This window comes from Oncorhynchus kisutch, linkage group LG12 (genome assembly GCF_002021735.2).
Source record: "Oncorhynchus kisutch isolate 150728-3 linkage group LG12, Okis_V2, whole genome shotgun sequence".
In the NCBI taxonomy this organism is placed as follows: Eukaryota; Metazoa; Chordata; class Actinopteri; order Salmoniformes; family Salmonidae; genus Oncorhynchus; species Oncorhynchus kisutch.
Genome location: NC_034185.2, coordinates 6342852 through 6358414, shown reverse-complemented (window position 1 = coordinate 6358414; position 15563 = coordinate 6342852). Strand labels below are relative to the sequence as shown.

General features: G+C 41.7%; 1 protein-coding gene across 1 annotated transcript; it reads right to left on the bottom strand.

The window, feature by feature from the left end:
- Positions 1 to 975: 975 nt before the first annotated feature.
- LOC109884131 (visual system homeobox 2-like) lies at positions 976 to 13499 on the bottom strand. Its single transcript, XM_020476124.2, has 5 exons — positions 12907 to 13499; positions 12210 to 12294; positions 11344 to 11467; positions 4419 to 4599; positions 976 to 3577 (listed from the first exon to the last, which is right to left on the bottom strand). Exons 1-5 carry the CDS (start codon positions 13286 to 13288, stop codon positions 3249 to 3251), a joined length of 1101 nt encoding a protein of 366 aa, XP_020331713.2. The 5' UTR covers positions 13289 to 13499; the 3' UTR covers positions 976 to 3248.
- Positions 13500 to 15563: the final 2064 nt, after the last annotated feature.

The following is a 15563-nucleotide window of genomic DNA, read 5'->3' as shown; positions in this document are numbered from 1 at the left end:
TTCTTCCATTTTCTAATAATTGCGCCAACAGTTGTTGTCTTCTCACCAAGCTGCTTGCCTATTGTCCTGTAACCCATCCCAGCCTTGTGCAGGTCTACAATTTTATCCCTGATGTCCTTACACAGCTCCCTGGTCTTGGCCATTGTGGAGAGGTTGGAGTCTGTTTGATTGAGTGTGTGGACAGGTGTCTTTTATACAGGTAACGAGTTCAAACAGGTGCAGTTAATACAGGTAATGAGTGGAGAACAGGAGGGCTTCTTAAAGAAAAACTAACAGGTCTGTGAGAGCTGGAATTCGTATTGGTTGGTAGGTGATCAAATACTTATGTCATGCAATAAAATGCAAATGAATTACTTAAAAATCATACAATGTGATTTTCTGGATTTTTGTTTTAGATTCCGTCTCTCACAGTTGAAGTGTACCTATGATAAAAAATTACAGACCTCCACATGCTTTGTAAGTAGGAAAACCAGCAAAATGGGCAGTGTATTAAATACTTGTTCTCCCCACTGTTCATTTCTATGTCCCATATTCACAACACAAGGGAAAGTAAACCACTACTCAATCATTGATTCATACCGCACCTGAGAGGAAGAGACAAACCCAAATCTTGCTACTGAAGCCCGGGATGAACCACAGAGACCTCTCAACCCAGAAGAGTATGTGAGCGGAGCGTGCTGAATTTGACTAGAGCGCAGAGCGAGTTTCCCAACGGCTGGAGCGTCGACCTTCTTGCCCTCTCCAATTGCGCTTCAAAGTACCGCTCAAATAGCGCTCACTTCAATTCATGAGCTCAGGGCATGCACGGCCCAGCATGCATTTGTGGTCTACTTGTGTGCTGCTGTAGCCCCTTGCTTTAGCTACTGTCATGGAGTTCACTATATATTTTTTCATAAAGAAACTGGTAAAACACACAGGTACAAAATCAAGGTGACTTACAAATCTGAGGACCAAGAGCAATAGAGGGAGTGAGGGTATTTTTATTTAACCTTTATTTAACTAGGCAAGTCAGTGAAGAACACATTCTTATTTACAATGAGGGCCTACCAAAAGGCTTCCCGCGGGGACGGTGGCTGGGATTAAAAATAAAAACATTTAAATAAAATATAGGACAAAACACACATCACAACAAGAGAGACAACACTACATAAAGAGAGACCTAAGACAACAACACAGCATGGCAGAAACACATGACAACAACATGGTAGCAACACAACATGGTAGCAGCACAAAACAGGGTATAAACATTGTTCGGGCATAGACAACAGCTTAAATATATGTAGTGTCCACAACTAAAGACTCATTGTCGAATCTGAAAAGACACATAGACATACATATCCCGAAAGCATGATTGTCTACTATGTGTACATGCTAACAGGAAGGAAGGAGGTGGGTAGCGAGCTGAGTGTGTCATTGTAGCAAAGTATTTAATAAATACAACATTTTAAAAGTTCCGTTGATTTTCGTTCTATTATCTATACAATAGATTATCATTGATTTTGGCCGAATAGGCCTGACACAGTATAACCTCTTTGTTTCCGTTTTGATTGGGTTATTTCGCCTAAAGACCTTTAGACTTACCTATATCATTTAAAAAAAAATTGTAAACAGCTCCTCATCCCCGCCCAGCCTTGCAAGAGTGACCCGAAGGGTGTTTATCATTCACAGTGGCTACAAGCGGGGAGAGGGGTTTTCTCCGCTGTTGGTCTGCACTCCAGGCTGTTTACAAAGGCTGTTTTTATGTTCTATTTTTATTTAACCTTTTATTTAACTAGGCTGTGACTTTAAAATGAAACAAAAAAAGTGCATTATTAGACTCTGTCTATAGTGCCTTTTTAATTTTTTTTTTTTGAAACACCAGTTTGGCCAGAGTATGTGGCTTCACAGATAGTTCAGGTTCATATGAGCCTGCATTTTCCCTGAAGCCACATATAGACAGAGCGTAATAATATAGACTGAGCCTAATAATGCATTGTTCATGTAATTTTTATTTAATTCAATGTATACACTAATACAACGAAATATTGTTTAAAGAAGATTATGTTAGGAAAAGGAATGATTGATATATGGAGAGACGAAAATCCAGACAAAAGAGAATTTTCTAGAAGGCAGGTGGTTTTAGGGGATTTGAAACAAACAAAGGATACATCTGGTTTTAGTAAAAGAAGGTTTAAGGAATTTTATGAAAGATATTAAATGCTGGCGCTAATGTCCCCGCCAGTCTATTGTGTCACCCTCGCTTCACAATGTATTTATTTGTAGGCTGTAGCCTTGAAACAATAGGCAACTAATAAGGTAGCCTAAGTCATTTATTTTCGTTCCTTCTTAGGGTACCTGTCTGGCTCATGACCTATTTAGAGCGTTTAGTTGATTAGGTTTATAGGCGATCAGTTTGGTGCAACTGGGGTATAACCTATAACACAATTAGTCTATTTATATTACAAGATCAATCAATATGTTTCGATTTAAAATAGCCTATTATGACAGACCTCTGCAATGTGGTTTATGTAATTTGGGCTATTCTTAATGAATCCTCATCAATACACACACACACACGATACCCCTGAATCTTCCACGTAAATGACGTTTTATTACTATTATACAGAACACAGAGACGAAACAAAAACACAACTTACTCATTTCCAACTACATGAACGTAGCTATATTTCGTAGAGAAATCCACCATACATTTCAAGAGAATATGTTTGTGCTAAAAAGTTCGAAGAATCCTCTGCAAGTTTAGTCTCTTGTTTTTTCCACAAGACACCATGTATATTTTTGTCACGACATGTTTTGAGTGTTACCGTAGCCTATGTACTGTCCGCTATTATGTTATGTAGATACTGATCTACGTAACCAAATAGTTAAGTCTTCCTAAAGTCGCAGAATAGCAAGCACCCAAATAGCTGACAGATTACAAAACAGTGGACAGTTATAGACCAGGGTATAATTATAGCAGTTTACCGAGGTGGAATTTGCCACGTTGCAAAATGTGATCTGTACAAAATTGATCTCCATGACTGGAGGATTTTGAGGTTGACGATATCAGGTCTTGGTGTCAAAGAAACATTATGTACTTTTTTTTGCTACTAAGAATATTGTGTATTGTGACCGATACCATCTTGTTTATGATAGTATAGACATCAGGAGTATGTAAACAGTGTTCTTTACAGAGAGGGCATCAACTTCTTTAGACGATGAGCATTAATATCAGTGACTGGGCTCTCTCTCTCTCTCCAACGCAGGCTTCAACTGTCCTCCTCTTTGTCCTCTGTCTCCATCGGCTGTCCCCCTGTTCCGTCCCCTGAAGCTGTTCCCGGTGTTCCGTCCCCAGGATGTGTCCCCAGCATCTTAGCACTGTGTTCCAGTGCTTTAGCTCTGAGTGCAGCGATGCTATTCTCTCGCAGTTCCTCTTTGGACATGGACGATCTGGTACTCTCCCTCCTCCTCTCCTCCTCCTCTGTTTTCTCCACCACTCTCTCCCTCTCTCGTTCCCTGGCAGGCGGTTGGGAATGGGGAGCTTCTAGTTTCCCAGAAGAGGTCGGTACAGGGGTATCCATGGACTTCTTGTGCATACCTGGAAGGAAAATAAATAATTGTACTCATCCCATTTGGAGACATGCACCTTTAAAAACAGCAAAGCTACAGTACTAGGAATTTCAAGCTTGTATTGAGCTGTCACTGGCAGGTAGTAGAAGGTCTTGGTCAGTTAGTGTTTCTGACCTCCACCATGGTCAGGAGGCAACATGGGAAAGGCGCCCTCACTAACAGAGAGGTTTAAACTGCTCGTTGAACCATTTATTTTATTAAAACATGTTTTTATTTAACTAGGTAAGTCAGTGAAGAACAAATTCTTATTTACAATGACGGCCTACCAAAAAGACAAAAGGCCTCCTGCGGGGAAGGGGGACTGGGATTTAAAAAATATATTTAAAAAAAATATATGGTATGTGAATAGTTAAACCAAGCTCTCCACCTGAACGTTCCACTAACTACATCATGGTTAAGGAAAGGGAGGATTTTCGAAAAGGTTTTGACCTCAATGTCAGACTTGTCGGGAGTCGATAAAAAGTGTCAATGACGGGTGTTAATCAATAAGATGATAATCCTACTTTATCAGACTGGATTAAGATGCATCTCCTCTCTGCTGGACGTATCGGTCAATTGATTAGCATAGATCAATGAGATGGTAACTAATTGAAAACAAAGCATAGTACTGCAGAAGCAAACATGTTAGTCATCTAGCAGACGCTCTTATCCAGAGCGACTTACAGTAGTGAGTACATACATTTTTCATTCATACTGGTCTCCCGCGGGAATCGAACACACAACCCTGACGTTGCAAGTGTCATGCTCCAACAACTGAGCCACATGGGACACCAGCACACCCACCCACCCACATTTGCACAGTGCCTTACCCAGTAGCCATGGAGCACAGGAATCCATGACGCCGTCCTTGGCTGACTTGAGGATGGACTCAGGCAGAGGGATGGAGTGGCGGACCATGGCACCGTACAGGCCGTACTCCGCCATCACACTGCTGCGACCCCAACACTTCTCCCTCTTCCTCCACTTGGCACGTCGGTTCTGAAACCAAACCTGCAGGAAGGGAGGAAGGGACAGCGGATAGAAGTTTATTGGAATTCTCTCAACCAGCTTCATAAAGTAGTCACCTGGAGTGCAGCGGATGGAAGTTTAGGTTCAAAAGTTTGGACACATCGAGCCATTCCAGGGATTTTTCTTTATTTTCTTCAATGTAGAATAATAGTGAAGGCATCAAACTATGAAATAACACACATGGAATCATGTAGTAACCCCAAAAAGTGCTAAACAAATCACAATATATTTTAGATTCTTAAAAAGTGGCCATCCTTTGCCTTGATGACAGCTTTGCACACTCTTGGAATTCTCTCAACCAGCTTCATAAAGTAGTCACCTGGAGTGCATTTTAAATAACAGGTGTGCCCTGTTAAAAGTTATTTTGTGGAATTTCTTCCCTTCTAACCGTATTTGAGCCAATCAGTTGTGTTTTGACAACGGAGGGGCGGTATACAGAAGATAGCCCTATTTGGTAAAAGACCAAGTCCATATAATCGCAAGAACAGCTCAAATAAGCAAAGAGAAAAGACAGTAACAAAAACTATAAAGCCCTATGGTGAAACTGGCTCTCATGAGGACCGCCACAGGAAAGGAAGACCCAGAGTTACCTCTGCTGCAGAGGATACGTTTATTAGAGTTAACTGCACCTCAGATTGCAGCCCAAATAAGTGCTTCATGGAGTTCAAGTAACAGACACATCTCAACATCAACTGTACAGAGGAGACTGCGCAAATCAGGCCTTCATGGTCAAATTGTTGGAAAGAAACCACTACTAAAGGACATCAATAAGAAGAAACTTGCTTGGGCCAAGAAACACGAGCAATGGACATCAGACCGGTGGAAATCTGTCCTTTGGTCTGATGAGTCCAAATTTGAGATTTTTGGTTCCAACCGCCGTGTCTTTGTGAGACGCAGAGTAGGTGAACGGATGATCTCTGCATGGGGAGGTGTGATGGTGCTTTGCTGGTGACACTGATTTATTTAGAATTCAAGACACACTTAACCAGCAGGCTCTACCACAGCATTCTGCAGTGATATACCGTCCCATCTGGTTTGCGCTTAGTGGGACTATCATTTGTTTTTCAACAGGACAATGACCCAACACACTTCCAGGCTGTTTAAGGGCTATTTGACCAAGAAGGAGAGTGATGGAGTGCTGCTTTAGATGACCTGGCCTCCACAATCTCCGAAGCTCAAACCAATTGAGATGTTTTGGGATTAGTTGGACCGCAGAGTGAAGGAAAAGCAGCCAACAAGCAGTGGTGGAAAAAGTACCCAATTGTCATACTTGAGTACTTTACACCACTGCCAACAAGTGCTCAGCATATGTGGGAACTCCTTCAAGACTGTTGGAAAAGCATTCCAGGTGAAGCTGGTTGAGAGAATGCCAAGAGTGTGCAAATCTGTCATCAAGGTGGCTTCTTTGAAGAATTTGAAATATATTTTGATTTGTTTAACACTTTTTTGGTTACTCCATGATTCCATATGTGTTATACGATAGTTCTGATGTCTTAGCTATTATTATACAACTTAGAAAATAGTACAAAATTAAGAAAAACCCTTGAATAAATAGGTGTCAAAACTTGACTGCATTTTATGTTTCTGCATATGTCCTTCAATATAATATAAAACAAGTAAAAATGTATGAACTTAGCTGTATTGACATCATCCATAAGGCAAACAACAAATTGGTGTAGCAGACACTAAGTGTTTTAAACACATCCTGATACAGCCTGGATTTGAACCAGGAACTGTAGTGACACCTCTTGCACTGAGATGGAGTGCCTTAGACTGCTGCGCCACTCCAGCGGACAAAAAGAAGATCTGATATGAAGAATAAAATAAAAAAAAGATTATAAAAAACAATCAGTATTTAGCTAGGAGGGTCCACTTAGCAACAATCACTGTGTTTCAAGGAGTCCTGTGATGGAGAGCGGAAAGAGGACGTCTCAATTTAAACATCAAGTCACTGGTATGACACCCCACATGATAAGGTGAGAGTAGCCTGGTGAACTTAAACGTCCATTGATTGGATATAATGATTGTATAGCACAGTCTTTATTCTCTAGTTATAGAACAAGGACACCTGATGGAGAAGATAAGAAGATATTATGCTGTTTCTGCTAGATTCACCTGTGTGTGTGTGTGTGTGTGTGTGTGTGTGTGTGTGTGTGTGTGTGTGTGTGTGTGTGTGTGTGTGTGTGTGTCTCCCTCTCCCCTAGACTAATCGAGTGCCTAAATTGATTTCCACAGTGGAGACCCAGTAATAACCTCACCACTTCAGATTCAGAGACATGCATATAGATCAGGGAGAAAGATACAGAGAGAAGAGAGATGGGTCTGGAGATAACCCCCATCTCACGGTGATAGGTCTGGAGATAAGGAATTACTTCCAGGGCGCACAGCAGAGAGCAGAGTGTGTGTGTGTGTGTGTGTGTGTGTGTGTGTGTGTGTGTGTGTGTGTCTGTATGTGTGTACACGTGCTGTGTGTGCGCGTGTGTGAAACAGCTGAGCTGAGAAAGGGGAGGAGAGGAGGGTGTGTGTGTGTGTGTGTGTGTGTGTGTGTGTGTGTGTGTGTGTGTGTGTGTGTGTGTGTGTGTGTGTGTGAAACAGCTGAGCTGAGAAAGGGGAGGAGAGGAGGTTGACCCTAGGGGCACGTGGAGGCTGATTGAAAAATAAGTTAATTTCCAGAGCCAATCAATGGGTGACAGGCTTTCAAAAATCACCAGGGAAATTAAAGAGCTAAGAACCCAGGAGAGCCCTGCCATTGACCCATGCTAATTAATTTCACTGTAGTTATCCTTTCATTGATGGCTCCCACCATGCCTTGTGCTAAAGCATCTCTCCGCCTCCCTGTCTGCCTCCCTGTCTGCCTCCCTGTCTGCCTCCCTGTCTGCCTCCCTGTCTGGCTGAGTGGATGGCTGAGTGGATGGCTGAGTGGATGGCTGATTTAACGAATTACACCAGAGGAAATGTGGTGTTAATTGAGCAGAGAAGGTGTGGTGGTGATAGGGTGTTAATTGAGCAGAGAAGGTGTGGTGGTGTTAATTGAGCAGAGAAGGTGTGGTGGTGTTAATTGAGCAGAGAAGGTGTGGTGGTGTTAATTGAGCAGAGAATGTGTGGTGGTGGTGACAGGGTGTTAATTGAGCAGAGAAGGTGTGGTAGCGTTAATTGAGCAGAGAAGGTGTGGTGGTGTTAATTGAGCAGAGAAGGTGTGGTGGTGATAGGGTGTTAATTGAGCAGAGAAGGTGTGGTGGTGGTGATAGGGTGTTAACTGAGCAGAGAAGGTGTAGTGGTGATAGGGTGTTAATTGAGCAGAGAAGGTGTGGTGGTGATAGGGTGTTAATTGAGCAGAGAAGGTGTGGTGGTGTTAATTGAGCAGAGAAGGTGTGGTGGTGGTTATTAGGGTGTTAATTGAGCAGAGAAGGTGTGGTGGTGGTGACAGGGTGTTAATTGAGCAGAGAAGGTGTGGTGGTGGTGATAGGGTGTTAATTGAGCAGAGAAGGTGTAGTGGTGGTGATAGGGTGTTAATTGAGCAGAGAAGGTGTGGTGGTGGTGATAGGGTGTTAACTGAGCAGAGAAAGTGTAGTGGTGATAGGGTGTTAATTGAGCAGAGAAGGTGTGGTGGTGATAGGGTGTTAATTGAGCAGAGAAGGTGTGGTGGTGATAGGGTGTTAATTGAGCAGAGAAGGTGTGGTGGTGATATGGTGTTAATTGAGCAGAGAAGGTGTGGTGGTGGTGATAGGGTGTTAATTGAGCAGAGAAGGTGTGGTGGTGGTGATAGGGTGTTAATTGAGCAGAGAAGGTGTGGTGGTGGTGATAGTGTGTTAATTGAGCAGAGAAGGTGTGGTGGTGGTGGTAGGGTGTTAATTGAGCAGAGAAGGTGTGGTGGTGGTGATAGGGTGTTAATTGAGCAGAGAAGGTGTGGTGGTGGTGATAGGGTGTTAATTGAGCAGAGAAGGTGTGGTGGTGGTGATAGGGTGTTAATTGAGCAGAGAAGGTGTGGTGGTGGTATTACAGTGCCTTGCGAAAGTATTCATCCCCTTTGGCGTTTTTCCTATTTTAAATTGATTTATATTTGGTTCTCATGTATTGGACATACACAAAATAGTCAAAATTGGTGAAGTAAAAAAAAAAAACGTATTTAAAAAAATAGAAAGCGTAAAAGTGGTGCATGCAGATGTATTCACCCCCTTCGCTATAAAGCCCCTAAATAAGATCTGGTGCCACCAATTACCTTCAGAAGTCACATCATTAGTTAAATAAAGGTCACCTGTGAAGCAATATAAGTGTCACATGATCTCAGTATATACACTGCTCAAACACTTAAACAACACAATGTAACTCCAAGTCAATCACACTTCTGTGAAATCAAACTGTCCACTTAGGAAGCAACACTGATTGACAATACATTTCACATGCTGTTGTGCAAATGGAATAGACAACAGGTGGAAATTCTAGGCAATTAGCAAGACACCCCCAATAAAGGAGTGGTTCTGCAGGTGGTGACCACAGACCACTTCTCAGTTCCTATGCTTCCTGGCTGATGTTTTGGTCACTTTTGAATGCTGGCGGTGCTTTCAGTCTAGTGGTAGCAGGAGACGGAGTCTACAACCCACACAAGTGGCTCAGGTAGTGCAGCTCATCCAGGATGGAAAATCAATGCGAGCTGTGGCAAGAAGGTTTGCTGTGTCTGTCAGCGTAGTGTCCAAAGCATGGAGGCGCTACAGAACGTTTAGCATTTGCCAGAGAACACCAAGATTGGCAAATTCGCGGTGGGTCAGTCATGGTGTGGGGTGGCATTTCTTTGGGGGGCCGCACAGCCCTCCATGTGCTCGCCAGAGGTAGCCTGACTGCCATTAGGTACCGAAATGAGATCCTCAGACCCCTTGTCAGACCATATGCTGGTGCGGTTGGCCCTGGGTTCCTCCTAATGCAAGACAATGCTAGACCTCATGTGGTTGGAGTGTGTCAGCAGTTCCTGCAAGAGGAAGGCATTGATGCTATGGATTGGCCCACCCGTTCCCCAGACCTGAAACCAATTGAGCACATCTCGGACATCATGTCTCGCTCCAACCACCAACGCCACGTTGCATCACAGACTGTCCAGGAGTCCGCCACCTCATCAGGAGCATGCCCAGGCGTTGTAGGGAGGTCATACAGGCACGTGGAGGCCACACACACTACTGAGCCTCATTTTGACTTGTTTTAAGGACACTACATCAAAGTTGGATCAGCCTGTAGTGTGGTTTTCCACTTTAAGTTTGAGTGTGACTCCAAATCCAGACCTCCATGGGTTGATAAATTTGATTTCCATTGATAATTTTTGTGTGATTTTGTTGTCAGCACATTCAACTATGTAAAGAAAAAAGTATTTCATAAGAATATTTCATTCATTCAGATCTAGGATGTGTTATTTTAGTGTTCCCTTTATTTTTTTGAGCAGTGTATATACACACACCTGTTCTGAAAGGCTTCAGAGTCTGCAACACCAAAAAGCAAGGGGCACCACCAAGCAAGCGGCACCATGAAAACCAAGGAGCTCTCCAAACAGGTCAGGGACAAAGTTGTGGAGAAGTACAGATCAGGGTTGGGTTATAAAAAATATCAGAAACTTTGAACATCCCACGGAGCACCAATAAATCCATTATTAGAAAACGGAAAGAATATGGCACCACAACAAACCTGCCAAGAGAGGGCCGCCCACCAAAACTCAAGGACCAGGCAAGGAGGGCATTAATCAGAGAGGCAACAAAGAGACCAAAGATAACCCTGAAGGAGCTGCAAAGCTCCACAGAGGAGATTGGAGTATCTGTCCATAGGACCACTTTAAGCCGTACGCTCCATAGAGCTGGGCTTTACGGAAGTGTGGCCAAAACAAATCCATTGCTTAAAGAAATGGATGGAGCATGGATGTGGATGGAACTCTGGTCAGATGAGACTAAAATTGAGCTTTTTGGCCATCAAGGAAAATGTCTGACACAAACCCAACACTTCTCATCACCCCGAGAACACTATCACCACAGTGAAGCATGGTGGTGGCAGCATCATGCTCTGGGGATGTTTTTCCTCGGTAGGGACTTGGAAACTGCTCAGAATTGAAGGAATGATGGATGGCGCTAAATACAGGGAAATTCTTGAGGGAAACCTGTTTCAGTCTTCCAGAGATTTGAGACTGGGACGGAGGTTCACCTTCCAGCCAGACAATGACCCCAAGCATACTGCTAAAGCAACACTTGAGTGGTTTAAGGGGAAACATTTAAATGTCTTGGAATGGCCTAGTCAAAGCCCAGACCTCAATCCAATTGAGAATCTGTGGTATGACTTAAAGATTGCTGTACATCAGCGGAACCCATCCAACTTGAAGGAGCTGGAGCAGTTTTTCCTTGAAGAATGGGCAACAATCCCAGTGGCTAGATATGCCAAGCTGATAGAGACATACCCCAGGACACTTGCAGCTGTAATTGCTGCAAAAGGTGTCTCTACACTTTTTTTTGGGGGGGGGGGGGTAACTGTAATTGATCAGAGAAGGTGTGGTGATGATGACAGAGTGTTGCACACACACACACACTGCCAGGTTACAATATGAGCACACACAGACACACATCAGGCCACACACACACACATACACACACACACACACACATCAGGCCACACACACACACACACACATCAGGCCACACACACACACATCAGGCCACACACACATCAGGCCACACACACAGGTTACAGTATGTTATGTACCTGTATCCTGTCCTCTGGGAGTTCCGTCTTCATAGAGAGCATCTCTCTGGCGTAAACATCGGGGTAGTGGGCCTCGTTGAAAGCCTTCTCCAACTCATCCAGCTGATACGAAGTAAATATAGTTCTGATAAGAGAAGAGAACAAACAAACAAACTTATTTTGGTGACAAACATTTTAGAGTTGAATTCTGCCTCCAAGTTTCAAGTCTATAAAATCAAGGTCTCCCTCATAAAAATAGATATTCTGACCTCAACAGGACTTCCTGGATAAAAAGTTCCATAAATAATTACATTATCAGGACATTCATTATTTTTCTTCCCTTGAGTTAAACTACTTGTGGAATATACGGCACCAGAGATATTGACACCTTGTAGGCTATCCGTGATTGCATGCATTAAAATGTAAAGATTTTTTAAATTCAAAATATTTCATGCGGAATACTGCTATCAAATGAAGAAAATATATTTTCTACTTCGTTTTCTTTATTGCTACAGTAGGAAGAGGCCTGTATCGAAAATATAAACCTCTCGACTAATTAGTATATATAATATATAATAATAATAATAAATATAATATAAGCCGTCTCCTATCGCAAAACAAATGTCATAATGATATACCATCTCAGCTCTATTTGAAGAATTAAAATAATTTAGAGATCTATTTCGATTAATTCTTGACAATGAGTTGTTTTAGACGTTTTCGTTAATATACATGTTCTGAGAAGATGAATTTTAATATTTCGCTTTCCAAATGCTTCACAAAAAAAAACTTCGCACGGAATTGTGTTAATTTATATATCCCTAAAATGTCTTATAGTCTAATTCAAACACAGTGAGGTAAATATTAGTTATAGTTAATAGTTTTACCTGTGACGTCTCTTCTTTCTTTTCTTGTTCTGGCCCATCGATGAATTAGAAAATGTCTTTTCACTGGAGGATACGTCATCTGAATCTGTAAATAAACAGCCCTAGTTTACTATTAAATAGACGCAGGTAATATTGCTAATACAATTACAATATAATACTTATAAACTGTTATCCTACACAGGGTTTACCAAAACCCGGTTCTCGGGACCCCAATGTGCTCACGTTTTGGGTTTTTTCCGGAGCACTTAACACAGCCGACTCGAAAAATCACATAACTAATCATTAAGCTCTGCTCATTTGAATCAGCTGTGTGGTGTTAGGGCAAAACCAAACGTGCAACTTGGGGTCCCGAGGACCGAGTTTTGGTAATCCCTGTGTAGGATAACAGTTTATAAGTATTACATTGTAATTGTATTAGCAATATACCTGTGGCTATTTAGTTTAGGAAACACTGTCCTACAGAGTGGCGAGAGGAGAAGAGAATTTGCAATCATTAAAATCAGAATGACATTTTCATTTGGCTGCAACATAAACTTTGGAAAGAAGTGGAGGGCGCTCAACCAACGTGAGTCGAGGTGCAACTAAAAGATCAAATCAAATGAGATTGAAAACGCGCAACACTCGTTCACCATTAAAAACGAGTCTATTTGTTTAACATAAATATACAAATGTGAATAAAACATTTTTCTAAATTTACCAGAACAGCTTGCGGAGTGGTGGGCATCCAGCTGTCCCGTTGCCCTGGCCCTGTTGAGCGGCTGAAGGTGAACACTCTGCGCCTCCTGCAACACCTCCAGAAAGGCAGGCTGGCTGTAAAACGAATGAATCCCTCCTGGACCAATAATTCCCATTCCAACCCCGACTGCCGCGGGGCCCAAAGCCGACCTAGCGGTCAGAAGGTGCGCCCTGTGCTGCAGAGATTCCAACGGACGCCGCGGAAACGCGGGCGGCTCCTTGTTCAAGCCCAGAATTTCCTGGATTCCAAATCCTGTGCACCTATGCGTCGTAATAGAACCCATTTTCGACGGTTGATGCTGAAGTCCAACTAGTTTTAAGGGCGAAGCCATTTTCTGTTTCATTCAAAGAGTCTGAAAAGAACGGTCCATTATTTTCCTGTCATAACTGTTCTCTGATGGTATTCCCTGATTGGTGTTCCCGCCCTGCACAAGCCAGTCCCTTGTGCAATCACCAGTGTGCTCTCTCTCTCTCTCTGCTTTTTTCTCCCTCCGCAACGTTCCCTTTTTATCCAACAGGTTCCTGGCGCCAGGGGTAATTTCTCTCAGCCAATTACCACAGAGAGAACTCAACGCCACATTCAACAAGACAACAGAAGGGGTCAAGCGATTCTTTCGCGATGGCAGATCGATTAAAATAAAATACATTTTAAGACTTTTTAGATTTGTTAATTAAGAGAAGGTTTTTCCAGACAACATAGTTTATTAACCCACCATAAAGCCTCTGTTACTGCAAACGGTCCAGAATTGGTGACATGAATCAGAATGCAGAGCTCCTGTTATTTTACCGCCATCAAGACTGTGGTTCACAGAATAGTGCGCGTTGCCAACGCCATACATGCTTATTCGATTTTTTTTTTTAGGTTATCAAGTGTTGTTGTTTTTTTCAGATCAAGCTGTCGTCGAAAATCGAAACATTATTCCACATTGATATGTTTACTGTCTGAGTTTAACGAAGTGATGGATTATGCATCTATACATTCGATAAGGTAACAGGGAATCGTTTTTTACATAAGGTAATGCTTGAGGTGACGAGTTCATTTTAAACTACAGGCTATCAAGAATCCAATTATGAACCACATAAATAAATAAGGCAAACCATTACTTTTTTTAATGCTGCGATATATGCTATGTAAATATGTATTTAAATTGTAGGCTATTTTAATTCCCGTCTAATTAGTTAAGTGTTGATTTTTCTCCCAAGATTGAATTCACATGAATACAATCTAATCTCAACGAGACACAGGACCTAACAAAAAAACATTCTCGACATGTCTCGTCCAATCAGGACCGCTCAATTGAATCCTCAACTCACACAATAAATGGCCGCAACAAAGGAGAGTGTTTTTGAAGGCTTGAGTAAAACCTTTCATTATATTACCAGCGTAGAGTAAAAATCGATTACTAAAAACTTGTTCTGGGTATTACTTTCACTGTAGCCCGGGTTCTCCATCTCCCTATCCCTGTCTCGATGATTCCAGGGCCTTAATCCCGCAGCCATCGGGTCGTAAAGTATCCAATCATCCGGATAAAGCCCTCAACTGCTTAATCTGGACAGAGTTTGGGTCTGTGCCTCCTGCCTGACTGGCTCTGAATATCACATCATTCCCGTGTCATTAATATACTATATAAGGAAATATGACACAATGGAACACAATATTGAATATGACATTGGATAATGACCACTATACTAATCTATGGTTGTATTATAGATGTTGTAAAAGTGAGTAAGGAAAAAACGAATCAAGGAAAAAACTAAAAACAACATAAGTCTACATATTATTATTGTTATTATTCAGCAATATAACCTTGAATAATTTGTTAGGCTTCATTTCGTTTTGTCTGTCATAATTACAGTCATGATCATCATCGAACTAAAAACTATCGATTTTAGTTTATATGTGTTTTTTTTGTGTGTCTCGATTTGTCGTCAGACTTTTTGACTGGATCTCATTTAGGCTATTTGACCTTAATCAGAATAAAAATATGATAAAAATGCATATTCTTTAACCTCGATGAATTAATTGGCCTACCACTGATGTAGCCTATCAAATAAAGAATCAACTAAAACTCAAATTCTTGTGGTAATCCGAAAAACATCACGAGAGCTAAAATGCCAGGTCGCAATTCAAACAGTTTATTACCAGTATACAGAATAACTAATTAATTTGTTAAAAAGCTCTCATAAAAATTAATCCCTGACGTCTAATCAGTGGGCTGCGCGAGCGATTTGCATATTCTAATTAGTTTTGCATACTAAATGTTTTGTCTTTGGTGTTCACAGTGCTTCATTTTGCGCATCTGTTGATATGACTTTTTTTTTTTTTTTTTAACAGGTCACATGATTAAGAGTACAATGTCCCTGTTCAGAGTATTTAGGACACACACACAACAGGGTGGCATCAGAACGACTTAAAAACTCATCCTTTAAAGTACTGCCCTAAAATGACCACAAATAATAAAGACCATGATTAAAACGAGCCTGTTGTTTTTCTTGGTGAGGGATGGTGATGACATTTCATCACATTGCTATTACCTACAGGGATATAGATTGTATGTATGAAAAAAATAAAGAAGTTGACAAGGATGTGAAAACACAAATCCGATTTAAAAAATGATG

What these genes read in the sequence shown, in the direction of transcription:
- LOC109884131 (XM_020476124.2), bottom strand. Translation starts at nt 13,288, where the DNA reads ATGAAACAGAAAATGGCTTCGCCCTTAAAACTAGTTGGACTTCAGCAT. An exon ending in TCCCAGAGGACAGGATACAG is followed by an intron (nt 4,600 to 11,343) that starts GTACATAACATA and finishes CCCTTCCTGCAG; the next exon opens with GTTTGGTTTCAGAACCGACG. An exon ending in CTGTGCTCCATGGCTACTGG is followed by an intron (nt 3,578 to 4,418) that starts GTAAGGCACTGT and finishes TTTTCCTTCCAG; the next exon opens with GTATGCACAAGAAGTCCATG.